We start from the raw sequence: 26668 nt of genomic DNA, 5'->3' as shown, positions 1-26668 counted from the left end.
CATGCTCACAGCAACCATTGCCAGAGCTGCTAAGAGATCAGTCCAGCTATCCTAAACTCCTCTGACCTCTGAGGACTTAACAGAACCCACAGGGGGTTGTCTCTGACTCTTCTCTAAATGCAACAGTCTCCACTTTTCTGCGAGGGACCAGAGACAGCCTCACCCTGCTAGCGTGCAATGCCATTGTGAGCAAGCTCGTGCTTTTCCAGCAGTACCCAGTTAGGACAGCTAAATTAATCTGCACCTCCCGAGGATATTATCAGTTTTGATGCAGAGGATTTAATTAGCCCCCTGCTCTAAAAGCCAGCCCTGGTTGACACTTAAAAGACGCAGCTATTACACAATGGAATGACAGGAAGAATTACGAGTTCTCATTATGAGCAAGTCTTCAGCAATTGAATTACTGAACTCTTAGCCATCATTAAGCAACCTGTCATCCTTTTCTTACTGCTTCAAGAAAGAGCCCCAAGCGCCACCTCCTGCTGAACAGTTGGAACCACAAATAATCTCAGCAGCAGGCGATCTACGACGATGACAGCTACTCAGACACGCAGATCCATCTGGTGAGTACCAAAAAGTAAACAAGTTTTCTCACTAAGCCACTCAGTATGTCACAGCTATCAGAACTGATGCTTTTCAAGAGCAATCATACGAAGTTAGGGTATGGCTGACCAAGTGGCACACATCAGGAACCTGATCACATAAGGGATATTTTGCTCAGAATTCAGAAAGCATCCAAATAAGTAGCACTTTGGGTGTTTTTCGGGTTTTGTGGTGGTGGGTGGTTTGGGACTTTTTTGCCCTTTTTTTGGCTTTTTTGTTTTGCAGCAGGTTCCGTATTTCTTACTGACATGTCATTGAGCACCTCAGGCATATTGTCAGTTTCTAGCCAGGAAAACAGCACAGAACGCCCAGTGGGTCCCAAACTCAAGATGAACGGACTTGGGTACAATTACTTCACGGAATTAAAATCACCTATTTGATTCTTGTGAAAACTGAAGATGCTCAAATTAAACCAATGTTATTATCAACCAAATATCAAATATAGAATTTAGTACAGAACAGTCCCCTCTTACAGGTGATCCTCAGCTATGTAGAACACAAAGGAGACTGTAAGGACAGCAAAAACTTATCTTCAGAATTCCGAGTCTCTTGTCGTCTGTGTTTTGGCGGACGGGACGGGATTGGGTAAGGCAGGGGACGAGGACGGGGACGGGGACGGGACGAGGGCGGACTCAGCACCGCCGGACCGAACGGCGCGGAACGTTCCGCGGTAAACCCGCGTGTCCGCGACAACTGGCCAATCAGGTGTCAAGACTTCAGCACGCCTCCGCTGATTGGGAGCGAGGTGCGTCGCGTTCAGCCAAGGAGAAAGCTGCGTCTACAGAGCGGAAGTGCGCTTAGTGTGTGGCGCTGTGATTGGCTGGCAGGCGCGGCGGCGGGATGGCGGCGGCGGGGCTGGCTGGAAGCGACTTCTCGGACCTGCGGGAGATCAAGAAGCAGCTGCTGAGCGTGGCGGAGCGGAGCCGTGAGCGCGGTCTGCAGCACAGCGGGAAGTGGTGAGTGCTGCGGGCGGGCCCGGCCTCGCGGCCGGAGGGCCTTGCATTAACGGCTCTCTCTTTCTCCTCGCAGGGCCTCTGAGTTGGCCTTTGCCTTGGACCCGCTACCGCTGAGTGAGCTGCCTCCGCCCCCAGCGCTCACGGAGGTACGGCCGGGACTGGGAGGAGGCCTGGCCAAGGATGGCTTCAGCGATCTGCGGCGCGGTGGTTTCCTTGGAACGCGACCGCACCGCGAACGGGCCCCCGCGGGCGGGGTGGGGTGACCCGAGCCCTAGCTCTAGCCCTGTTTGTGCTCGAGGATTAGAGGGGGTTAATAACGCAAAGGGAAAGCGCTGCAGCTCTCGCTGGTAGAGCAGATTTGTGATCCCGTCTGCATCTGCTGAGGAAGAAGTGAGGTAGTGCTCTTGTTCCGGACCTGGGCGGGGCGCTTCAGAACGCTCTTGCCTCCTTGCCCTTCGGTATTTAACGGGGCGGCTTGAGCTCAATGTGCTCCCCCAGGTGAAAGCATTGAATTTTGCATCTTGCTGTGCCTAAAGGTAGACGCTCGGTAAGCAAAATTTGATATAATTTATTCGTCTTTAGTAAGGTCAAAATTTACTGTCAATACAATTCACAATGTGCTATTAAACTTGTGCTTGCTAGGGCACAATTGAAACTACTTGCATATCCATCCCCACCTGTGTTGGTGTACAGTAGGACTTTTAGATATATGCCTATTTAGTGATAAATTACAGTAGTGTAACACCTTAGGGCATTTCAAGGTGTAGTTACCAAGGAAGTGTTTGCATTTAAGTTAGAAAGTCAGTATTGTTTGATGTGGAATTCCTGAGCAGACTTCTTCTTAATGGTCATTCCTACCCATTGAACAACAAATTGATGCTTTCTGGCAGCTTGACACAACTTGTTCCCTGGAAACTCAGTTTTCTTTAAATGTTTTTACCTAGTTTATACTCAAGAATGAGGAATCTGTGTGAGGGAGTAAGGAGACTTCTGATTGTACTCAAACCGTCTTTGAGGATGAATAAACTTCATTTTTTGGCTTTTGGAGCAATTCCATTTATGTTTGTAACTAGATGATTTTTCTAAAGTGTGTCAGAACTGAGGTCTTGAAACTCATCTGTGTCCCTGCAGGAGGATGCTCGTGATCTGGATGCCTATACACTAGCCAAGTCTTACTTTGATCTGAAGGAGTATGACAGGGCTGCCTATTTTCTGCGGGGCTGCAAGAGTCAGAAGGCTTACTTCTTGTATATGTACTCCAGATACCTGGTAAGATAGAAGGGAAGGTCACCTTTTAGCACTGAACCCCTCTGCTACCCACTTCTCTCTGGAATATCTATTTTGTCTGTTCTGTTCCAGATGACCACTTATAAGTCCACATTGTTTGTTCAGGGAGGGTGTTCTGAGAACTATGATGTTTGTTAAAACTGTGTTTACGTGCTGCTGCTAGCATTGGAGCAAATGTAAGGAGTGTGCTGTCATAATGCCATGTTGGTTTTCCTCTCTTTTCCACAGTCAGGGGAAAAGAAGAAGGATGATGAAACAGTGGATAGTTTGGGTAAGTCTCTGGTGTCAAGAAACACAGGACAATATAACGAGCATTCCAGTGATGCCTCTTCATATAAATCATCTTGGGTTTATGGTTTTCTTATCAATTTTTTGATGATAGTGTGCTACAACATGATTTCTTTCATTCTCTTAATTCATAGTAGAGTTTTATTAGAGATTACAGACTTGTATCTAACTCTTGTCTTAAAGCAGGTGATCAGACTAAGTGTTTTCTGTTAAAAAGGAAAATAATCATAGGCTGAGTAGCTTTCAGGTTGTGTCAGTGATCATTCTGAATATAACTTGGACTTCAGTTGCTGTGGTGTAATACCTCTGACTGAAAGCTCATGGTTTGGCTTTATTGTCCTGCAGGACCTCTGGAAAAAGGGCAGGTGAAAAATGAAGCTCTACGAGAATTGAGAGTTGAGCTCAGCAAGAAACACAAGGCACGGGAACTGGATGGATTCGGCCTTTATCTGTGAGTGTCTCTATTTCTAGCATGTTCATGTGTATTTGCATTGATGTACAGAGTTTGTGATTCTGATTAACTTGACAACTTTCATCACAGGTATGGTGTCGTTCTGCGAAAGCTGGACCTGGTGAAAGAAGCAATCGATGTGTTTGTCGAAGCTGCCCATGTCTTACCTTTGCACTGGGGAGCCTGGCTAGAACTTTGCAACTTGATTACAGATAAAGAGATGGTAAAACTTTGGCAATACTCAGTTGTGGTTGCCACAAGCCTGATGTTGCTGTTGCTTTATTCTGTAAAACTGTATTGGGCAAAGCAATCCAAAATTGTAAATGATGCTGTTAAAACCTCTCTCTTCAGTTGCTTGCCATGCCGTACCTTGTAAACCTTTAGAGATGGGGCTAGTTTCTTCCCATTCACCCACAAAGTGATTTAAGAAATGGCTAACTTGTTTCTTCTGAAGTAGTTGTCAGCAAGGTTATTGCCTTACTCACTTAAATCATCCAGAATAGTGATATGATACTGATGATCAAACACAGGAAGCAGGTTCAGTCTTTCGAAGGACTTTGTAATATAACGGAGAAATAAGGCCAGGGTCTGAAGCAGAACCTGAGCGCTGTCAGATTCAAATACAGTTTCCTCACTGACTGACCAAATGAAATGTCTTCTTCAGTTCTGCAATTCCAGCAGTCATGGGAATGGATTGGGAGTGACTGAATAGAATTACGTGGTTGATGTTGTGCTGCATTTCAGACCAAATCTCTTAATGCTTCTTTTCTCTTTAATACTGTCAGATTGTAGGCATTATTCAGTCCCCCCTGTGGAAGAACCTGGTATTAATTCTTGGTCCTAATACTGCTCTTTTGTAGCTGCCGCTTTAAGAAAGCAATTGCAGGAAAGCCTCCTGCATCAAGAGCATCTACTAAATCATGGGAGGGAAGAGAATGGATTCTTGCCATGGGTGGCTCTTGGAATGCTACTGATTGTCATCTCTTCCTCCTCTTCTTTGGTTCTTGATAGTTGAAGTTCCTGTCCTTGCCAGACACGTGGATGAAAGAGTTCTTTCTTGCACACATTTATACAGAGCTGCAGCTGATAGAGGAGGCTCTGCAGAAGTATCAGAGTCTCATTGATGCAGGATTTTCCAAAAGCACTTACATCATCTCTCAGATTGCAGTTGCCTACCACAATATCCGAGGTCAGTGACACTTAACTGATGTAGGAATAAGCCTCTTCATGCAAACATGGCATTTATAGTTCTTGTTCTCCCCTCATCTTTCTTCAGATATTGACAAAGCTTTATCCATTTTTAATGAGCTAAGGAAACAAGACCCATACAGGATAGAAAACATGGACACTTTCTCCAACTTGCTGTATGTCAGGGTAAGCACTCTTTTTGCTGCCTGTCCACAGTGATGGTGTTTGTCAGAGGTATGTTAAACATGAGCAAAGGAGCTGTCTGGTCTGACCTGTCTGTGAATGTAGGCTTTCAGCTTCTGCTTTCTACTTTGCAGCACCATGAAATACATGCAGTGTACACATTGTAAACTGCCTGGGTTTTCTTTGAAACAGTATCATGCTCCTTTTCTCATCACTTTGATTTCTTTGTTTTACTAGAGTATGAAGCCTGAGTTGAGCTACCTGGCTCACAATCTCTGTGAGATAGACAAGTATCGTGTTGAGACCTGCTGTGTAATTGGTGAGAGCCAGCTCTTTTCCATGTTCTTGCTATGCTGTCTGCAGGCTGTGTGAGGATATCTTAGAAACACTTGTGAAAGTGATCAGCCAGCAAAGCTATAAGACTTGACTGTGGATTCAGACAGCTTAAAAAACAGACCAAATTTCCAATGTTTCTTTATGAAAGAGCTGCTGTAATACTGTCTGTGCAGAAAGGAGGTGAAGAAACCATCCTGGAAGACCTATGTAGCTGGTAATCCCTTTATAGTCTTGAAATCCCAGTGGAAAGAATTGTGTGTCAGGAGCAGGAAATTTATGTTGGATCATGACATGAGTTTGAAGGCTGAGGAGATGTGGTCTCTGATTAGTACAACTGGAAAGGATTGAGAAAAGACTGCTATTTGGTCTCTTGAGTTTTGAGTCAGGTCTGCCTTTAATAAGACTTCTTCTTTCCTAATTTAATGCTGAGGTTGGTTTGTTCATTCATTTGTTATTATTATTACTTAATTTAAATAAATATTGTGGCTTTTGCTCTAGGGAATTATTATAGCTTGCGTTCCCAGCATGAAAAAGCAGCACTCTATTTCCAGAGGGCCTTGAAACTGAATCCTCGTTATCTGGGAGCCTGGACACTTATGGGACATGAGTATATGGAAATGAAGAATACATCTGCAGCTATCCAGGCTTACAGGTATCACTCATGTACTGCACAAAAATGGTTACACGGGGACTGAAGTAGTACTGTCAGCATTTTGTTAATCTTTTGCTGAGCTCTGTCTTGGCTTTGATCCTGACTCTTTTCTGACTAGTTTATCTCCTTTTCTTTGACAGGCATGCAATAGAGGTGAACAAAAGGGACTACAGAGCCTGGTATGGCTTGGGGCAAACCTATGAAATCCTCAAGATGCCATTTTACTGTCTCTATTACTACCGACGGGCTCACCAGCTCAGGTAGCATTGAGAACCGAACTGCGTTTATTGGGTTTTGTTCAGAAGTAGTTGCTACTTGCTAAGGAATTTACACAGAGGAACTTACTTGAGCAAGGCAGAAGAATATCAGTGCTATGTGATTTGTGCAGTCTTGCTATTTCAAATAAATTTTGGTTGTGTTAGTTAAAGATTTTGTAAATGGAATGCCAAGAAGCACTGGTCAGGAGCATAAGAGATGTTTTATGTAAGGGAGGATGAAGACACTGTTAGGCATAGATTTTGTTTGTTTTGTTGTTGCTTGGTTTTTGTTCCCCCTCACCCCACTTTGAGATCAGATGGCTGTCCATCAAACTACATTTGGGAATTGTTCTTTTACAGACCAAATGATTCTCGTATGCTGGTTGCTCTAGGCGAATGCTATGAGAAACTCAATCAGTTGGTGGAAGCTAAAAAGGTGAGTGAAAACTGTTGCATGGAGTTAGACGTTAAGATGTCTTCCAGGACACTGGAGTTGTAGCAAAATTGTCTAGCTAATGCTGCTGGAAATGCATACAGCATAATGTAAGGAGCTTCTGGAAACCATTTATGTGTGGTTTTCATTGGAGAGGTTCTGCTGCAGTGTAACTAGAGTAGCTGACAAGTGGAGAGAGTCCTCTGCAGGTGATAGGTACCCCTTTGCTGGAAAGCCACATAGTATGTCTTTGTGATGTGCTTGACTGAATTTCCTTCCCTGCAGTGCTATTGGAGAGCTTATGCTGTGGGAGATGTGGAGAAAATGGCCCTGGTGAAGCTAGCAAAGTGAGTATCTGTGTTACTGTGAGTTCTTGGTTCTGTGGTAAATGCAACTGGCACTTTGATAAAACACTAGATTGGAGTATTGCTTGGGGAGCTCTCTAATAACTGCTGTCTTAAGGTGTGTAGTGCGTGCAAATCCTGGTGTCCAGCTTTAGTTGTCAGTTTCCCTAAGGAAAATTAGAGGGAATCAGCATAAGGCTGGTTGCAAGGGAGCTCTGAATTTTGATGTTATTTGAGTGGGTAGTGCTAGCAATTGTTTGTTGTATTGAAACTTAAAAAGTAATCCATGGTGGCAGGTGATAGACAAAATTGTAGATTTTTTTTTTTAACATATTTTTTCATTTCCCCAGTCTATGGTTCTGAAACTGGGAAAAGGTCCAATGTGAAAGAAACAATCACTGACATCAGCACTAGTTTTTGGTGGGGATTAAGTAATACAAAGTGCAAAAATCAAGGGGGAAGGAAAAGGGCAAGTGACAGGTGAAGCTGCTGTACAAAGACTTCTGGGATGTGGCAGGGAAGGGGCAGTACTTGGAGGAAATAGCCAGGTCTAGTAAAATCATGGAAATGTAATGGAACAAGCAAAAGTCCCTGCTTTGGTTGTCACTTTGGTTGCCTGTCAGTATCTGACAGGCTCCCTTCCTGGAAATATAACTGTTCTGAAGCTGTGAGGGCAGCACATGGTACGTGTCTTGTAAATGCTAAAGGAAAAGACCTGGCTTTAATCCAGGTCAGGTTGAGTAGGTGCTTTCTCATGGGCCGAGAAGGTCCTCAACAGTGCAGTCTTGTTCCAGTGGCCCCTTTTTCTCCTTTCCTAGGCTGCACGAACAGCTGAATGAATCTGAACAGGCAGCTCAGTGCTATATCAAATACATCCAGGATATTTATTCCTGTGGGGTAAGATGATATCATGGGAATAAAAGGAGAAGTAAGCACGGTATAGATCTAACTTGGAAGGTGCTCACAGATTGTGGCTTCCCCCCCATCACTGCAGGAGATAGTGGAGCACCTGGAGGTCAGCACTGCATTCCGTTACCTGGCCCAATACTACATCAAGTGTAAGCTCTGGGACGAAGCCTCAGCGTGTGCTCAGAAATGCTGTGCTTTCAATGATGTGAGTAGTTGTGCAGCCTTTGCTCTTTCTTGGGGGATCTATGACCTTGATCTTGCTTCCCTTCAGAGTAGGAATCCTTTTATCGAAGGAATGAGGGCTGTCTGCCATGCCAGTCACATCCTGAGTGGTGGTGGTGTATACCTGATTACAAATGCTGCTTATGCCTAAAATCACAGGTTATGGTGTAGAGAGTAAATCTGAACTATTGCTGTTCCCTAAATAAAAGAATTCAAGGCTCCACATAGCAGACTACTGAAAATCTTGGTGGTGAGGAGGTGGTTAATTGGTCAGACACTCCCACATGCTGTGGAGCAGTGGTACTCACATAACATCTTTTTTTCCCTCATCCTCTGTATATAGACAGTGCAGAGGATGCAATAGTATTTGGGTTTTATGTGACTATTCTGAGGTGTTCTATAAACAGACATCTTTGGATTTCACTGCCTGAAATATCCAAGTACCACACAGATCAGGTGAGTAAAAGGAGGAGAGGCTTACTGACATGGTTTAACAATTTTCTTCTGCTATTTAAATGAGGATGGTTTTTATGTAGCCTACAGAATGACAAACTAACTTACCCTGCTAACATACTGACTTTGACCCAGAAACCACCCGTTGATGGGTGTCTTGTTTTTTACAACTTGATTGCAGACTAGAGAAGAAGGAAAGGCCTTGCTGCGGCAGATCTTACAGCTTCGCAACCAAGGAGAAACATCATCCACAGATATTGCTGCTCCCTTCTTCCTCCCTGTGTCTTTGTCGGCCAACAACACTCCCACACGTCGTGTCTCCCCGCTCAATTTGTCTTCTGTAACACCATGAACAGTGCTGGTACTTCTGACCTATGCGTTGGATGTGACATTGCAGATAGGGCTTGTAACCACTGATTTCTTCCCAGTGAAATATCTACACTGATTTCTGCCTTCCTGTTAAGGGAAGGAATTACTAGAGCCCACAGCCGAAGACAGATGTGCCCCAGCAAGAAAAGGTGCTACCAATGTGAAAGTGACTACACTGAGATGTGAGAACCCACGGTGCTTCTCACCAGGTCATCCCAGTCACAGGGCAAATGTGTTCCTTATAGACAGGACTGCTCCTGACAGAGGGATTCGAAAGAGCTTACCTGCTTGAGTTCAAATAAATTTGAAGTCTGAATCTGCCCTGTTACCTCTGATCTCCACTGAACTCCTTTGGATGACCTCTTAGTGATATCACTTCTGCCTGCATCAGAAACTGGCTACTTAAGGACTTAATGGCTGGCCTTGAACTACAGAGATGTTCCACTAAAGCAGTAGATTCAGGCACTTAGAGGTGCTGTATCTCTACGGTAAGACTCTGTCAGAGGAATTCCAAGTAGCCAGAGCTGACAGCTGTTTGCCATTCTGTCTGTGGATCTGACAGTTGTTTTGGCTTTCAGGCAAAAAGCAGCCAGTGTGATAGCACAATAAAAAAAACTAATGGTTAAGATACTGTTCTTGGGAGTCTTTATAGTGCAGCTTTCCTGTGAAACTTGGTTTCCTGTCATCTGGAGGATGCTTCTTCCACATACACCTACTTCACATACTCATCTGTGCAAGATGCATCAGGGTTGAGCAGTTATGCCTGAGCTGGGTTGTAAGGACTGAGTTCATCAGTTTGTCTCCTCCAACTCTAGCTCAGGCACTTCATGTCAAGTTCAGAAATGTGTTTGATGACAGAGTGCCTACTGACAGGTCTGCTGTCTTACGCTAGCTCTGGTTGGTAACAACATCTGTTGCACAAGGTGGTAGTGATTTGTTAAGGAGACAACTACATGTAAGTAGAGGTAGCTTTCTACTGTCTATGAGCCATATATAATGCACCACATTGTTAGAAATCCCAGTGGCCTTATAAAAATCATTAGCTGGCAGTGACAATTGGTGGTTAATTCTTACACCACATGAAATAGCTTCACTTCACCCGTGAGGAAGCTGAAGCTGGGCCAGACTGGTCAGGTGTGCAGTGCCAGGCTACTGCGTACTCGTCCTTGGTTTCAATTCCCTTTTCTGACAGTTTCGTGGTAAAGATTTGGAATGCTAGCAGTTGGTGAAGGAGTAAAGGAGACTGATGGAATTTGGTGTTTAGAACAGAGGTCTCAAAATTCAGCTTTTGTCACTAGCTTTCTTCTGCTTGATTGTCACTGACCAAGGAACTACTTTATAGAAAGGAGACAATCTGCAAATCCAGTACCCACCTCAACTCTCTTTTAGCTTCTATAAATGTTTTTTTTTTCCTGTGGTTCAGAAAAAAAACCAACTACCCCCCCCCCCCCCCCGGACTGCAATATTTGTAGTTACTTAGACTCTTGTTGCTGTAGACAATTTTTGCAGAAAAATGAGCACTTTCTCTGACCAGCTCTGCTACCACTACTCTGTAACCTGCCACAAGGACAAGGGTTGGAACTCTGTTTATTGTCAACCTGCTGCATTCTTCCAGGGCTGTTGCCGTCAGTCTCTGGAAGGATGGGGAGGAAGAGGCTTACAAAGAATCTGAAGAGCAAGGGCCTGTGGTGTCATTGTGTGCATAGCTACCTCGCTCATGTTGGTGCTGTGCAGAAGTGCAAGGGCTTCTGTGGGTGACCTACAGTTTATTCAGATAGAAACGGTTCTCAGGCAGACTGGGCTGGATCTTGTTCCCAGAACGCTATGCACACCTTTCCCATGCGTGGTTCGTGGCCGCCTGGAACGCCAGCCCAGCACTCTCCATGCCGATGTCTCTTTCCTCCGGCACAACGATTTTTGCCACGAGGGGTGGTGTCAGGGTGTCGCTTGGGCCTCTGTCACCCCCGGCCTCCGCGCGTTTCCCGGGGTGGGGGGGGCTCCCAAGCGCCGCGGTTCCGAGGGCTCTTTGTCGCCCAGGCTCTGGTCTGGGGGCGGCGGCCTCACAGACCCTGCGTTCCGCCGGCGGCCGCTGGGAGTCGGGGCGCGGTGGGGACCCCCTCCGCGGGCTCTGCCTCTGTCCGGGCCAGGCCTTGCCCGCCTCATCGCTCCCTTCGCTCCGCCGCGGCGTTGCCATGGCGGCCAGGCGCGCTGCTCTGCGCTGCGGCGGCGGGCGGGGCCTGCCGCAGACCCCGGCCCGGCAGCGCAGGCCTCCGCCGCGGGGAGGCGGCGGGGCGGGCGCCCGCGCTCAGCGTCGGCGCGCAGGAGAGCGGCGGGGCCGGGGCTGGGCGCTGGAGCCGCGGCGGCGGCGGGAAGATGGATGCGCCAGGCTCGTCCCTAGCCGCTCGGCATCCTCTCTTGGCCGCGGCACGGTGAGCGGTGGCGGCTGGGGGGCTCGCCCGGTCCCCGCGGCGGCGGAACAATGACTGCGGCCGGCTGCGGAGGAATGGGGTGGAGGTGTGGGGCTAGGCGAGGAGCCGGGGCGGAGGAGAAGGAGCGATGGAGGCGAGCTGGCGATAGAGAGGAGGCAGCCGGAGCTGGTGATGGAGGAGAGGTGTGGCCGGGCGCAGCCCGCAGCGCGGTGCCAGAACCGCTGCAGCCTCTCCCGGCCCCGCACCATTGTGTGCCCGGTGCTCATTGTCTCTCCCTGTGCTGATCGCGGTGCGCTAGATGCCACCGCTGGTTACAAAGGGAGGGATTTTCCCAGAGCCGAACGGGATGTGCGGAGGCTGCGGCCGGCACAGCCTGGGCCGGACCTCAATGAGATGGCATCTGGAGCGGAGAGCAGAGCCCGGAGCAGCTGTGGGGGCGCTCCCCGGGTTATTTTCGCTCGAGGGCTGCTGCCTGCCCCATGGCACACACACCGCACACGGCTCCTTGCGAGCTCAGCTCTTCAGAACCCTCCTGTGTGCGTATCGGGTTGCCAGGGCTGCTCTCTGAGGATGCGTGGGGAAACATAGCTCTGCAGCCCCTGCGAGCTCCATCTCTTTGTACGTGCAGTACAGGCCTGTTTCTATAGCCATCCCCCGATGGAACAGGCGCTGGGGCCGGCCGACTGCTTGTTCTGACACTGCCGATTGCAGCACCTGAGCCTCAGCATGGATGCTCAGGACAGGTCTGGGTGCTGTGTTCGGGCTCTCTCGTGGCACTCAGTATTTATTTCTAGGCTGTTTCTGTTTTTTGCTGTGGATGCAACTACGTAAAAGATACTGAGTTTACCTTATAGGCAGAGTCTGGAGAGATTATGCATTTTCATAATTGAATTTGAACTCTTGTAAGGCAAATAATAATGGGATGTCTATATTTTCAAACATCTGTGTTCTGATACTGACCTCTGCATCACTGTAAGGTGACACACTGGAGTCCAATTTCTCTATGAATCTTATTTCTTGGGTCAAATTCTGCACTGGTGCACATATCATGCCTGATCTATCAGACCTGGGTTTCCCATCAGGAAAATGTTTTGTCCCTTTTCAGGCAGTAATGTGAGGTTTATTGCTTCTGCTCTGACTCAGGTTTTGTTTCTATTGATCTGTCCTACTGCTCTACAGAAAAATTTCAAATCCTGCTGTGCAGTGGATGCTAGCATGGCTGGCACTGGACCAGTGTCCTCAGATGGGTGACTGAGTGAGGTAAATACCTGGTGATTCTAAGAGATTCATTGGGAATGGTCATGTCTGAGATAGATTATTGCTGAAGAGGGTATGACATGGGTGCTTTGTAAGTAGTTCTGTAGCAATCAAAAGACACTGTGAATGTCTTGATACAAGAAGGACATGAAGCTATTAGGATGTGTCCAGACAGGGGCAACCAAAATGGGGGAAAGTTCTCAAGAATTAGACTTATGAAGAGTGGCTAAAGTCACTTGACTTGTTTATCTTGGAGAAAGCTGAGGAGGGATCTCATTTCAACCTACAATTATCTTGAGGGGGACAGTGGAGAGGGTGGTGCTGATCTCCCCTCTCCAGTGACAGGACACAAGGAACTGGAATAAAGCTGTGTTGGGAGCAGTTCAGATTGGGCATTAGAAGTAGATTTGTCACTGAAGTGGTCATGTTACCAAGCTTGTCAGAGTGTAAGGAATGCCTGGACAAAGCTCTTAGTCAAATGGTTTAGTGTGAGGTGGTCCTGCAAGCATGTGATCCTTATGAGTCCTTTCCAGCTGAGATATTCTGTGATTCTAATCAAGTTAGTGGGGTTGCAGCCAGTTCCACTCTTGCTTCCACAGTGAGCAAAATCCCAAGGAGGAGACTCAGGGAGGTAAGGTTGTAAAGTTTCTGTGGAGTTGCCTGGTGGAGGTGGCTGGGAGCAGCTCTTGATGCGATTGTCCCTTTGGCCATATCGCTTTCCCAGAGCTTTGTCAATGTGGTGGACTGCTGGGGATAGCTGGTTGTCAGCAGAGCTCCTACCTGAAAGTGAGAGTGAGCTCCAGGATGTCAGTGAGAGATACTGCAACCTTTCTCACTTGCTGATCTTGTACTGACTGTTCTGTTAGTGCCTGAGGAGCATGATCCTCACTGGAGGTGAATTTGAGCCAGATATTTCCAGTGTCCATCCCAAGCTTAACTTCAGGTTCTGTGATATATCAAATGCTAATGCATGCCTCAACTTCTCTTTTGATAAGCTTGTCCCTGCTACCTTTCAGTGGCTTCTGGTACTCTCTCTGCTTCCAGAGGCCATTCCCAGCTAAATAATCTTCTGAGTAAGAGCCTCCTACTTACTAGGAACTGAACATAAGGTAACAGCTAAACCACAGTTGTGTGTTAAGGAGGTGATTGGCTATTGTACTTCATAAATGTATGCTGCTCTCTGGTAGACATTTTATTATCAAGACCTTAATGTAGCTGGAAGAATGCTACATAATTTCTGTGCTATTACAAAGGGTAACTAACTGACCTCAGGGTCTTCAAGACAGAATGCTGTGAAAGATAAGTGGCAAAATGATGCCCAGAATAATTTTCAGTTTTCACTTGTAGTCATCCATTTGATGACACAGTTGATATTTTGGTTTAAAGACTGTATAAAAATAGTCCTCCAGCTGCAAAAAAAGGTGTGGTGATGGATTCTGCTATCATAAGGCTGGTGTAACTCAAGCATAGCTTGAGCAGTTGAGAGCAAATCAGTTTGTTAATGCCAACTTCTTTATTTTTTTCCTTCCTCTTTTTAACCAAACTATAGGAGACTGAAGATGCTTGAAATTTGATTTTTCACTACTGAGTCATGGTAATTTTTCATTGTGGTCATTATTTCTGCTTTCTATTTGCTTTGTGAAGTCATGAGGTGGCAAAATAGACCTTACCAGAAAGCATCACCTTCGAGTTAGTCATTCTTTGGATCTTCTAGGTTCCATCAGATTTCTCTTCAGTCTTTGTGCATGGCAATGCAATATTTGGGTTACAAGACTGCAAAAGAAATGTTTGTATTTAAAACCCCAATTATTTTACTTGAATTTACAATGGCATGTTTGCATTATGTGTTTCTAAATCAATACCTTGCTCAAATTCCCAGCAGGTAACCTCTTCAAAGATCCTTTCTAAATCTCTATCACTTGAAGATCTGGTCTTTATCAGATTATAACAAATTTATCTTCCCATTCTCAGAGATGGATTTGGTGATGCCTTCTCTTTAGTAATCATCTACATCTGTGCAAAGCATCTGTGCAATTCTCTGAGCTGTTGTCATCAGCTCTCAATATCTGGAAACCATGAGGGTAAAAACCCCATAATTTTTGTAGTACTTCTAGTTTCTGTATATTCAAGGTCTATCTGAATTTCACCTTTTAAATATGAGGACTAAGAAATCTTTGCTCCAGGAGGTGGGACTCTAAATAGAAAATTCAGTGGCGTATTGGCAGAGTAGTGAAAAAGGTCCGTGGTCTCATCACACTGAATGCTGTCAAGTTAAATAAGTGTAAATACAGCTTCTTTGTACATGACAGGAAACCAGTGTGGATCACAGTCTGCAGCTTAGAGACTAAACCATCCAATGAACTTTAAAGGGAAAATAATGACATGCACGCACTTTCAGCAGGCTTCCCGTTCAGCTCACTACGATTTGCAGTGCTGTATGATTTGCTTGCCAGGCATTTGGGTCACTGGTGGGTAGCTGAGAAACTCTCACATCCTGGAAACTCAAGGACTTGTGTTTCATCTGGAAGGTCACATTTGGGCATCAGAGCCAGTTCCCCATGTAAAACAGTCTGAATCAGCTATTGTCAGACAAGAAGCAAAGTGAACTGATAGATGTGACCATCTATATAGCACAGTTAAACAACGAAGAGGCAAATGAATGCAGCAAACAGTGTGAAATCCTGTTAGTAACAAACACCAACAAATAAGGAATACAAGTGAAGACTGGATAGGCCACAACTGCATTTCTAACTTTGGGTGGAATGTAACTCTGTGGGGAATAACAAAGCAAGCTGATATACCTGAGAAAATGGCTTAGCTAGAAAAGTTGCTGTGGTATGGGAGCTCTTAAAATGATAATGCAAAGCATAACATTGTCTCAGAATATTTTACCAGAAATCTTCAAATGAAATACCTGAGAATGGCTCATGTTGAAGTAGACTTTTTTTTTTTAGGTCTCCCATTTTCACTTTATGCATTTCACTCTCCACCTGGGAGGTAACATCTCACAGTTGCTGTTTAACACCTGTATTCCATTCATCAAGCTATTTGTTGAATTTTGTTGAAATTGTTTATTTTACGCTCTTTCAAGGCTTTAGGGAAAAGCCTCATTAAACCTTACATTGCATGTGTTAGGAAGCAAATCTTCACAGAAAGAGAGATTTGCCATTGGAATGGGCTGCCCAGGGAGGTGGTGGAGTCACCATCACTGGAAGCGTTTAAAAAGAGACTGGATGAGGCACATAGTGCCATGGCTTAGTTGATTAGATAGTGTTGGGTGATAGGTTGGACTTGATGAACTCAAAGGTCTCTTCCAACCTGGTTAATTCTGTGATTCTGTGCAAAAGGTCTAAGTTATGTGGAATCTAAAACTGAAAAGAAGAAATGGTTGTTGCATTGAGGTGCCTGGTGGTTTAAGGCAATCAATGAGTGAGGGAGTCAGGGCTTCTGCATTTAGAGATGGGGATGGGGGCAGGGAGGGGGGAATGTTGATTTTCTTTTAAAATGGAGACACAAATATCTTTCATTATTCATTTCTATGCTGTCTGCGAAATCCTAAGAACCGTTAATGCTACAGGTGCCAGAAATTGATTAGAGTCAATCCTGGTTTGTGTTTTGAGTAGGTTTGGTGCGCATATATTTTGGTGGTGAGTTTTTAAAAGACTTCAAAGTGTATTAATACATAATATACACTTGTGTTTTCATGAACATGAATGTTATTTGTGTTCTTGAAGTTCTGTTGTTCATAGATAAGTTCTTGGGGTTCTGTTACACTTTACTTATTTGTATTTAATAAGTTAAGGTTCTGCAAGCTGCTGTATTCTGTCTCTGTGCATTGGTGAGGAGCAAAATGAAATACAGTCATTTTTTTTTTGAGAATCAGCTAGGAGAATGCTTTAATTTACTATAGGCCTTAGTAATATCCCCTGCTTGTCTTCCCCTTCTGATGGGAAATTGTAATGGGTTATAACCAGTCTTTGACCCACAAAGAGTACATGGGGACTGTTGCACTTGAAAAGCATTGAGTAATTTATGGCTGAAAGAGCAATTTTGTTGGTTACTATTTGGTAGCTTATAACTAAGCAAGAGGTTGCATTAATTGATTTGGAAATGCCTTTAAGAATGAACCTGTAGGTTTAGAGTGTATCCAGTAGGTGTTTTAGAGGCAGAACTGTTTCACCCATGTGTCTGCAGGGGTAGGTATTGCTGACCCAGTGGTGTTCAGCCCATCTTCATAAGGCTCTGTGCTAGCAGCTCCCCGTTGAGTTGCGTCACGTATTTTTGTAGGTCACAGCATGACCTACATGTTGCCGTTTTCCTGGAGTGTGCAGTCAGTGCCAGTGAGCTGTGTGGCAGCCTGTGTTAGGGGAACTCAATGGAGGTGTAAGCAGTGTCTTTGGAAACTGATTACAAATTGTACACAATAGCTTCATGCCTATTAAAATCTCTGAAATTCCCATAAGGTACTTTACTGGTTTCAAATGCAACCTTAATGGAGATGTGTGTGTGTGTGTGTGTTTTCAAGAAAGTATCCCGAATGCCTTATAGCTGAAACCTCTTACTTCTTTAGCACTTTGCCATGTCATGTATGAACCTGCATCTCGCCAGGTCTGATGGGTAGCTTTATGCTTAAACCTTTGCCAGCTCAGAATACACCTCAACCCTTTGTACATAGGAGGAGAGCACTGCTCCCCTGGTCAGTACTAGCAGATGCTTCCATTTATAAAGCAGCACAGTTCAGCTAAATCATCCTGTAAATGTCAGGGGTCACTTTTAAATGGTAAACTGTGAGGATAAATATGACATTTAACATGAGTTTCGCTTTATCCTGGTTGTTTATTTGTTGAGTCCTGTTCTTAACATTATGAGCAGAGTGACAGGAACCTATCTTTTGAACATATGATAGAGGGGCAATAATGACAGTAACTCAAATGAAAAAAACCCAACTCTGGTCACAGTGTGTTCATAAGTGAATAGTTCTGAGCATTTCTAGTGAATGCTGCTTGTGATGTTTTTATTTTTGAAGGTATTTTGACTCTAAAAGATGGATAGAAATAGCTAATGGGATATCCACATATGTGTTTATGTTTCTACTGAAAAGCTGATGTGAAGAGATAAACTGTACTTCACACTGGCTTAATTGGTGCTCAGGTTCCTGGTAATGGGAATGCTCAGATTCTATTCCCAGAAAAAGGAAAGAAAGGGCAAGTATATAGGACATGGAAAGCTGGAGCGATGCATGCATGATGTTCTGCAAGTCATTGATAGTGATATCATGGGAGAAGAAAGTACACATTTTGAAGTGACATGGAACTGCAAGCTGACATGATCTTTTCATCTCAGTTGGTTTTCTTACTATTATGCATTTCAATTAAATAAAAGATGCTCTTGCTGGCTTGTTAAAAGCAAAATCAATGAAAAGAGACCATGATATTATAAACTTTGGGAACTGCAGTGTTTCAGGCTGTACATGTTAGAATAGAATAGAATAGAATAGAATAGAATAGAATAGAATAGAATAGAATAGAATAGAATAGAATAGAATAGAATAAACCAGGTTGGGAGAGACCTCCAAGATCATCGTGTCCAACCTATCATCCAACACCACCCAACCAACTAAACCATGCAACCTGGCACCCTATCAAGTCTCCTCCTGAACACCTCCAGTGATGGTGACCCCACCACCTCCCCAGGCAGCCCATTCCAATGGGCAATCACTCTGTGTAAAACTTCCTCCTAACCTCCAGCCTAAACCTCCCCTGGCGCAGCCTGAGACTGTGTCCTCTTGTTCTGGTACTGGTTGCCTGGGGGAAGAGACTAACCTCTGCCTGTCTACAACCTCCCTTCAGGTAGTTGTAGACAGCAATAAGGTCACCCCTGAGTCTCCTCTTCTCCAGGCTAAGCAACCCCAGCTCCCTCAGCCTCTCCTCATAGGGCTTGTGTTCCAAGCCCCTCACCAACTTTGTTGCCCTTCTCTGGACTCGTTCCAGCAAGTCAACCTCCTTCCTAAACTGAGGGGCCCAGAACTGGACACAGTACTCGAGGTGCAGCCTAACCAGTGCAGTGTACAGGGGCAGAATGATCTCCCTGTTCCTGCTGGCCACACTGTTCCTGATGCAGGCCAGGATGCCATTGGCCCTCCTGGCTGCCTGGGCACACTGCAGGCTCATGTTCAGCCTACCATCTACCAGCACCCCCAGGTCCCTCTCTGCCTGGCTGCTCATCTCTGCTAGTGGTTGAGTGTGACCCTACTTGCAGACAATAACAAAGAAACTTGCAATATATATATATTTATATACATGCAAGTTATTATATATAATAAATATTCAGAATATTATATATAATTAAAAATATAATAACATCTATTTAGAATATTATATATAAAAATATATAATAACTTGCATACAAAGCCATCTTTTTAGTGAACTAATGATGGACCTTGAATAATGCTTAAAGTAGGGAACCACTGACATGTTTTCTTAGGCCCTCATCTTGCAGTGAGCTGGGTGGGTTGGTAAGAGTTCATCCTTTTCCTTACAGTCCTGCTATTCTATTCTATTCTATTCTATTCTATTCTATTCTATTCTATTCTATTCTATTCTATTCTATTCTATTCTATTCTATCTTAAATAGTGTGTCTGTGTCCATGAACATCTCGTGCTGAAAAATACCAGAAATTCCAGAAAATGTCTATTTCCTTTCAGGATAGGACAGGGTTTTGTGTTTTCTCTGGTGATGTTCTTGGTGTGCATTGTGTTATGGCAACATCTAGGGAAATAGCTGTATGAAAAAGAGACAGATGGTATTTCAGCCACAGAATACTAGAATATTGGTTTAACAAATCTCCTCAGCTTTGCAGTGGATAACAATAATGCTTCTGTCCCCCTTTGACTGTTTCCATGGAGCCGCCAGCAGCTTGGATAGAGTTTTTTGGCTGATGTTTTAGAGTGAGGGCCAATGGTAATTTTAGCATGAGCGGCCTAGCAGCACCAGAGTCATCCTGGATTCCTTGTGCAGAGCCCTGAATCCTATGGGTGCCTTGAGCTCAGTTCTGAAGATATTTTAATATTCCTGAAAATTATTTGCTATTGATTAAAAATCTAATTCAATAGTGTGATTTTTTTTTCCCCCATGCAATCAAAAGCAGGAAGTGGTTAAGGTTTGTTCTGAAGAGCTGTTCATTCCCATTTGGTGGAATCATGGAATTATAGAATAGTAAGGGTTGGAAGGGACCTTCAAGGATCATCTAGTTCCAACCCCCCTGCCACGGGCAGGGACATCTCACACTAGATCAGGTTGCCCAGAGCCACATCCAGCCTGGCCTTAAAAACCTCCAGGGATGAGGCTTCCACCACCTCCCTGGGCAACCTGTTCCAGTGTCTGACCACTCTCATGGTGAAGAACTTCTTCCTAACATCCAATCTGAAACTACCCCTTTCTATTTTTTCCCCATTTCCCCTAGTCCCATCACTCCCTAACACCCTAAAAAGTGCCTCCCCAGCTTTCTTGTAGGCCCCCTTAATATACTGGAAGGCCACAATTAGGTCTGCTCAGAGCCTTCTCTTCTCCAGACTGAACAGCTCCAACTCCCTCAGTCTGTCCTCATAGCAGAGGTGCTCCAGCCCTCTAATCATCCTTGTGGCCCTTCTCTGGACACATTTCAGTGTCCCCAGATCCTTCCTGTAATAGGGTCTCCAGAACTAGACAGAGTACTCCAGGTGGGGTCTCGCCAGAGCAGAGTAGCGGATGAGCATCACCTCCCTCGACCTGCTGGCTATGCTTCTCTTGATGCAGCCCAGGATGCAATTGGCTTTCTGAGCTTTCTGGAATAAAACATGTAAACTACTAGCATGTGAAATTTGCTATCTTCTGACTGTAAAAAATACAGAACAGAATTACTAAAACACTTCAGATATTTGCAGCAAGCCTGAGCTGAGTTTTTGTGTTGATCTTGGGATGCTTAATTAGGATATTATACTGAAATAATATAAATTGTGCTTCTAACCACAGCTTTTCTTGATTGTGTATTCTGTTACGTGACTTAACACACAGCATGGAGTGCAGTAATTAGGGATTTAATTTTATTCTGAAACAATGCAAAACACAGGTAAATAAAAAGCCAAAGCAAAGACTTGATTTTGGGTTTATTCAAACCCCTCTGGCAGAATGAGACCTGTATGTTCCCTGTGTAGCTAGCAGAAATATAGTGATGGGAACTGGCTGATCATGGAGTCACAGAATATATCTGTTTGGAAGAGACCTCAAAGATGATCCAGTCCAACCAATGTGGAAATGTTATTTCCCTAAAGTATTTCTTAGGTCCAGATTAACAAACAAACATGAATGCAGTCAAGCTACTGGGATGAAATTTCAAGCAAGTACTGGAAGTATTCCTGCAGTTCCCAAGGGAGTTTCACTATTTTGGGGGAGTGGAAAATGTCTCTCAAAATTGTGGCACATTGTTGGCAGAGATGGTGACGTAAACAAAGGCCACAAGGATTTGTTGAGTATGAAAAGCCGTCACAGTGGCACTGGCTTTAGTTTTCGTGATTTGCGTTAAGGAGCTGCTGTCCTGGGTTACCACAACCTGCTCTCACAAGCCCTTCTCTCCCTATGTAGATGAGGGAAAGTGGCGCAAAACCCCTCTGGGGTAAGTTAAAGAGTTTTACTGGAAATGATACAATGTACAATTATCTTAGCCTGTCTGCAGAAAAGTGCAGCAAAATGCAGGAGCAGCAGCAGAAGCCAGCGACCTTTCCCAACCCCCTGCCCTGCAGCCCACCCAGTGGAAAATACCAACACCCCAAAACTGGAAACTGGAAACTGGAAGGAGCAGGTGGAACAAGAAGCCTCTCATGTTACAATTTGAACTTGCAGCCCCATGACACTTTGCTCCACCCAGCACTTTCATTTTGAAGCCGGCATGACAGCAGCTTGGTGTTGAATATCAGCAGCAGATTCAACTCAACTGATGACACTTGCAAAGCTAGGGAAGAACCACTAGAAGGCATGAAGATTTGGTTGACTTAAAGCTTGCAGAAGAAGTTGCCTTTGTGTCTGACATAGGGGTGGATATTGATTTGTATTCCTGAACTGCTAAGCTTGTCTTTTTGGAAGGGTATAACAGCGCAACTTGAGATTTTGCTTTGCCGTGTTCTGAAGTCCTGGTTCTAGAGTCAGAATTGGGATCTAGAGCCAGGGTCCTTGGATCAGCAGTCTTGATTTGGGAAAACTCCTGATGGGGTTACCTAGCCTGAATCCCAGCACCATTTTCTGGAGGAGAGATGGATCAGCAGAGTTATGAATTAGCCTGTTAATCGCTGTCTTGGCAAGAGTTTAAATGCTGGCTCTGGGCCCCAAAGAAAACAAGCTTAGATGAGACTTTCTGGTTGTTCACATAGCCAAATCCACATCAGAGGGGAACAAATGTCACCCTCTCCTTGAGCAGAGCCAAGTGTCTGATAGCATGGCTTTAGGAGGAGCACATGAATTACTTGTGGTCCCTGTCTGCTTTTGCTATCAGAAAGCAGAAAGTTAAAGTATAAGTGAAATTGAAATATGGCCCTTAGAGTGAGCTCAGATGGGATGAGACTTTTCCTATGGGCAAGGAAAATAAAAGCCTCTTTCTTTTAATTGCAGTTTCAGGTACAATCTACTTGTTCAGCAGTGGTAAAATGACTTCTCTATGAGTTCCTCTTTGGTAGAACAGAGGCGATTATGAATATGAGACAGTTCAAGAAATCCTGGTTGTCTCTCCCTAATATTTTACTGCTTTGTTATCCCCAGAAACTTCCTAATTTCAGAGAGTTCAATTAAGAGAATGGGAAGTAGATTCATCTGCCCTGTTACAGGTGATCAGTCAACCTCTTGAAAGGGACAGAAGAGAGGAGCTAGTGCTTGTGCCAATATCCTGTCTGAAGTGTTTATTCTTTCTACTAAGGACTTCTGAGAAAGAGGAATATTACTGAAATACTGGGAGTAATTAAGCCTGCTTGGTCAGATGTGGCCTGATGCTCTCTTGCTGTGGATGGGACAGGTTGATGTTAACAGTTCCCTGAGCTATTAGCTGTTGAGCAGCGACTGTCAGCTGTGCTGAGCTGTGCGATGTTTGCTCAGATACTTTGTGCTCTGCTCCAGCACAGAGAAGCTGAAGCTGCCCACTTGCTCTGGAAATCTCCAGCTTATCAATGATGTTTCCTTTATGATAAGCCTCACAGAATCAAATACACTACTTCTGGAGGCAGAGTGCTTTCCAGAGCTGGCATGCAATGATGATTTGGTCATGAAATATATGCTTGCTGATAACTGCATGGTAGAATCCAACCTGGCAAGGTTTTGCAACTTCCTCTGTGTGCTGTGAAGGAAGCAAGCGTTTCTTGCAGCTCTGTAGATCAGCTTGAGAATGAAAGTTGGAGAAAAGTGGGTGGTATCTATTAAGAATTTTGTTTCTATATGCTGTGAAAGCTATTCTGCCAAGCAACTGGTTGATGTCAGATTTGGTAAACAAATCTTCACGGAACTCACAGGTGTTGTGAACTGAAGCAACCTTCTTGCTGCAGGCTTTTTTTCAGCATTTCATTAGAGCTTGGTTTGACAGAGATGCTTGGTTTTGACACAGCTGTTTAATTTTTAAGCATGGCAGTATACAAACCAAAATAGTACTCTCAACAATGATTCATTGATTTCTCAATAGCAGGACAATTACCAAAAGAGAAATGTCACAGTTCCCATCTCTTTTTTGTTAGGCAGGGATTTTCTTGATTTGCAGAATTTTCCACACTACATGACTTATGATTGTACTTTATTTATTTATCTTTTATTTTTTTAAATCCAGCTCTAGACTTTGAGACTAAGGGCAACAAAGTTGGTGAGGGGTTTGGAACACAAGCCCTATGAGGAGAGGCTGAGGGAGCTGGGGTTGCTTAGCCTGGAGAGAAGCAGACTCAGGGGTGACCTTATTGCTCTCTACAACTACCTGAAGGAAGTTGTAGACAGATGGATGTTGGTCTCTTGTCCCAGGCAGCCAATACCAGAACAAGAGGACACAGTCTCAGGCTGCACCAGGGGAGGTTTAGGTTGGATGTTAGGAAGAAGTTCTATACAGAGAGAGTGACTACCCATTGGAATGGGCTGCCCGGGGAGGTCGTGGAGTCACCATCATTGGAGGTGTTCAGGAGGAGACTTGATGGGGTGCTTGGTGCCATGGGTTAGTTGTTTAGGTGGGTTGGATTGGTTGAGGGGTTGGACACAATGATCTTGGAGGTCTCGTCCAGCCTGGTTGTTGTTATTATTATTATTATTATTATTATTATTATTATTATTATTATTATTATTATTATTATTATTATTATTATTATTATTATTATTATTATTATTATTATTATTATTATTATTTCTTCTACTTAGATTTGACCCCTTTTTTTCCCTCCCTCTGTCCTGCAGGGCTTTCTAATATTTTTTTCAATGCTAAGAAGGGAAGAGATTTAGAAATTCAGAGAGCGGATTTGTCTCACAGTACTAATCATGATCTGGTCTAGAATTTCATGCCTTTGGACTCAATAGGGTCAGTACAGCTTTAGGGACAGATGCAACCCTGTGGTTAATAGGGGCATATTGTGAACTTACAGGTCTCTGTGAAGATCTTGATGTGCTGTGCAGACAATTGTGTTTTCTTATTGATGATGCTGGGGTTTTGAGAGGGACAAAGGAGTAAATAATGTTGACCAAGCACAGTGCTTTGTTAAATTTGGAAACAAAGACACAAGCATCAAGTTTCTCTCTTTTTTTTTTTTTTTTTTTTTTTTAAACTTCATGTGAGTAGGAGCACTTATGTCAGTGGACTTCCTTGTGGCTTTTTAATGCATACATACATTTTTGTCTCACAGAATGTTATGGGTTGGAAGGGACTGCCGGAGGTCATTGAGTCCAACCCCCCTGCCAAAGCAGGATCACCTAGGGCAAGCTGCACAGGAAGGCATCCAGACAGGTTTTGAAAGTCTCCAGAGCAGGAGACTCCACAACCTCTCTGGGCAGCCTGTCCTAGTCTCTTGGTCAACATTTGGACGTGGCGCTTGGTGCTATGATCTAGTTGTGAGGTCTGTTGGAACAGGTTGGACTTGATGATCCTTGGGGTCTCTTCCAACCTTAGTTACTGTGATACTGTGATACTGTGATTTTGTGTTCCTCCTTTCTGCCTAATCTATGCTTTAGCATGATGTGTCGCTTTGTACCCATCTCTTGCCCGTATCTAAACTGCTGCTTCCAAAAAATGCCTCCTGTCTAAAAGGAGCTTTAATGCATTGAAGAACTGCTCTTCTTTTTTTTTTTTTTGATGTGTGCAAAGGTACATGGATGCCTAGTTCTCCTTTGCTCTCCTCATAGCTGTGTGCACTTTCTCATCGATCAGGAATACATTCCTACCTCCTGTGGACACTTGGGCCTCTGAGAAAGTCCTAGGAGAAGGGCATTTGCTGTCGAATTATTTATGTTATGTTGATGTTTGAGATACATTAGCTATTGCAAGATGCCAAGGAAGCACAGATAGTGGCTGCTGAAGCTGCCTGGTTTTGATTTCTGTGCAAGCAGATGTGTTTTCAAAAATGCCATATGCCCTCAGACCTCCTGGAGCACACAGCCTGTCAAAAGGGCAATGTATTTAACTTCAGGTCTTTAGAAGTGGATGCCTGAAGAGAAGGTTTACTGGCAAATGGAGGCCATCCACCTATTTCACAGCCAGGTAAACCATACATATGGCATGACAAATAATTCTCCTAGCTAGCTAATAATGAAAACTTTCTCAGTGATGTGTAGTTTTATATTTCTTAGTGAAGATTTTATTCACTAAAAACTTCAAATCTTAACACAGACCTTTGCTGTACCAGAATAATTTGTTAGGGATGAGCACAGGCTTAAGGTGGAGATGCCATTTGAAAAAAAAAAGTATTAAAATTCTGTGGTGTCTTTTGCAGGTAGGAGAGACATAAAGTAAGGGATTTAATGTCTTCTTTATTAACATAACTTTTCAATGACTGGGAAAGGAGGCGTGGGTAGCAGGGAACAGTTCGGATATTAGGCAGTAACTGAAACATCTGATCCAGTTCTAGTGACACATTGTCCTTTGTCACTTAAGACTTGACAGAAATAATCTGTGTAGTGCTTAAGAAAATGTCATGAAACCCTGTGTATGTATGGGAGGTGCCAAGCTGTCACTCAGATTAGAAGTCTGCAAATTCAGGTATTCTACTAGTGAAAAATGCAGTGCTACCAAAGAGCATTTTAGGAAACATGAAATCTTCAGGGAATTGTTTAACATCTAGACAGAAATAACCACTGTCTTCTGGTCACAGAATCATAGAATGGTTTGGGTTGGAGGAGACCTTTAAAGAGATGTTGGCTACTAAAACTCCTCTCAGCTACGTACTGGAAAAGAAGCCACCAAGTATGAGGATGTGGCAGTAATCCATTGCTGCTGTCTTAGTTATTGCTAGGACCAGAACTGGAGGTTTCCAGCTCTGAAACTTCAGATGTTAAAATGTAAGCCCAGGGATGGAGGACCTGACTGCTTACTTTAAAGCTACTTAGACAGGTCTGGTGCTATTTTTGAAAAATATGAGGTAAGTGTTCCCACTTCATGGGGGAGTTAGAGACCAGGCACTGCTGAGAACCTGTTGTGAATGTTTTGGCACACTATTACTTTTATAAATCTGGTTGTGCATTCCCACAGATGGTAGCTTTGGGAGACTTCTGCTCTCTAGATCAGGTGCAGAGGGGAAAACAAAATGTATTCTGAAGAGTGGGTTATTCTCTATTGCTGCCTGTCGGTGAGCAGAAGTTTGATAGAGAGGAATTTAAATGCTGTTTTCCACCACTAATGTGAAAAAAAGGTTTTTTTCCCCAATTGATTATGTTATTTGTTTAAAGAAAAATATTACAGCTGAAATTTTCATTAAACCTATAGTAGTTATAGGCCCAAATTCCACTGAATATTTGGGCACAAAATATGCAGGAGGAGACAAACTGTTTTTGGGGTCCATTTCTATTGTGTTTGAAGG

At 44.1% G+C, this 26668-nt stretch overlaps 2 protein-coding genes across 4 annotated transcripts in view; both read left to right on the top strand.

The window, feature by feature from the left end:
- The first annotated feature begins 1260 nt into the window (after nt 1-1260).
- Nucleotides 1261-9549, top strand: CDC23 (cell division cycle 23). Its single transcript, XM_009902297.2, has 17 exons — nt 1261-1348; nt 1431-1559; nt 1633-1705; nt 2691-2828; nt 3075-3117; nt 3480-3585; nt 3676-3808; nt 4597-4774; nt 4862-4959; nt 5194-5275; nt 5791-5944; nt 6085-6204; nt 6562-6637; nt 6920-6981; nt 7797-7875; nt 7973-8092; nt 8744-9549. The coding sequence occupies exons 2-17, from the start codon at nt 1444-1446 to the stop codon at nt 8912-8914; spliced, it is 1749 nt and encodes a 582-aa protein (XP_009900599.1). The 5' UTR covers nt 1261-1348; nt 1431-1443; the 3' UTR covers nt 8915-9549.
- A 1679-nt stretch (nt 9550-11228) lies between these two features.
- The window catches only part of JAKMIP2 (janus kinase and microtubule interacting protein 2), a 46131-nt gene continuing 30691 nt past the window's right edge, over nt 11229-26668 (top strand). For 2 of the 3 annotated variants that reach the window (XM_054168440.1, XM_054168438.1), the window contains exon 1: nt 11229-11360. The gene's annotated coding sequence lies outside the window, so the exon portion shown is untranslated. The remainder of the gene's footprint in view (nt 11361-26668) is intronic. The other variant, XM_054168439.1, reaches the window with a different exon arrangement.

This window comes from Dryobates pubescens, chromosome 16 (assembly GCF_014839835.1).
Source record: "Dryobates pubescens isolate bDryPub1 chromosome 16, bDryPub1.pri, whole genome shotgun sequence".
Taxonomy (NCBI): Eukaryota; Metazoa; Chordata; class Aves; order Piciformes; family Picidae; genus Dryobates; species Dryobates pubescens.
The sequence above is the reverse complement of the archived record's forward strand: the minus strand, read 5'-3'. Positions and strand labels throughout refer to the sequence as shown.

Bases quoted from the DNA above. Each gene is read 5' to 3' on its own strand.
- CDC23 (XM_009902297.2), top strand. From the start codon at position 1,444: ATGGCGGCGGCGGGGCTGGCTGGAAGCGACTTCTCGGACCTGCGGGAG. The intron at 6,638-6,919 runs GTGAGTGAAAAC...CCTTCCCTGCAG, and splicing joins AGTTGGTGGAAGCTAAAAAG to TGCTATTGGAGAGCTTATGC. The intron at 7,876-7,972 runs GTAAGATGATAT...CCATCACTGCAG, and splicing joins AGGATATTTATTCCTGTGGG to GAGATAGTGGAGCACCTGGA.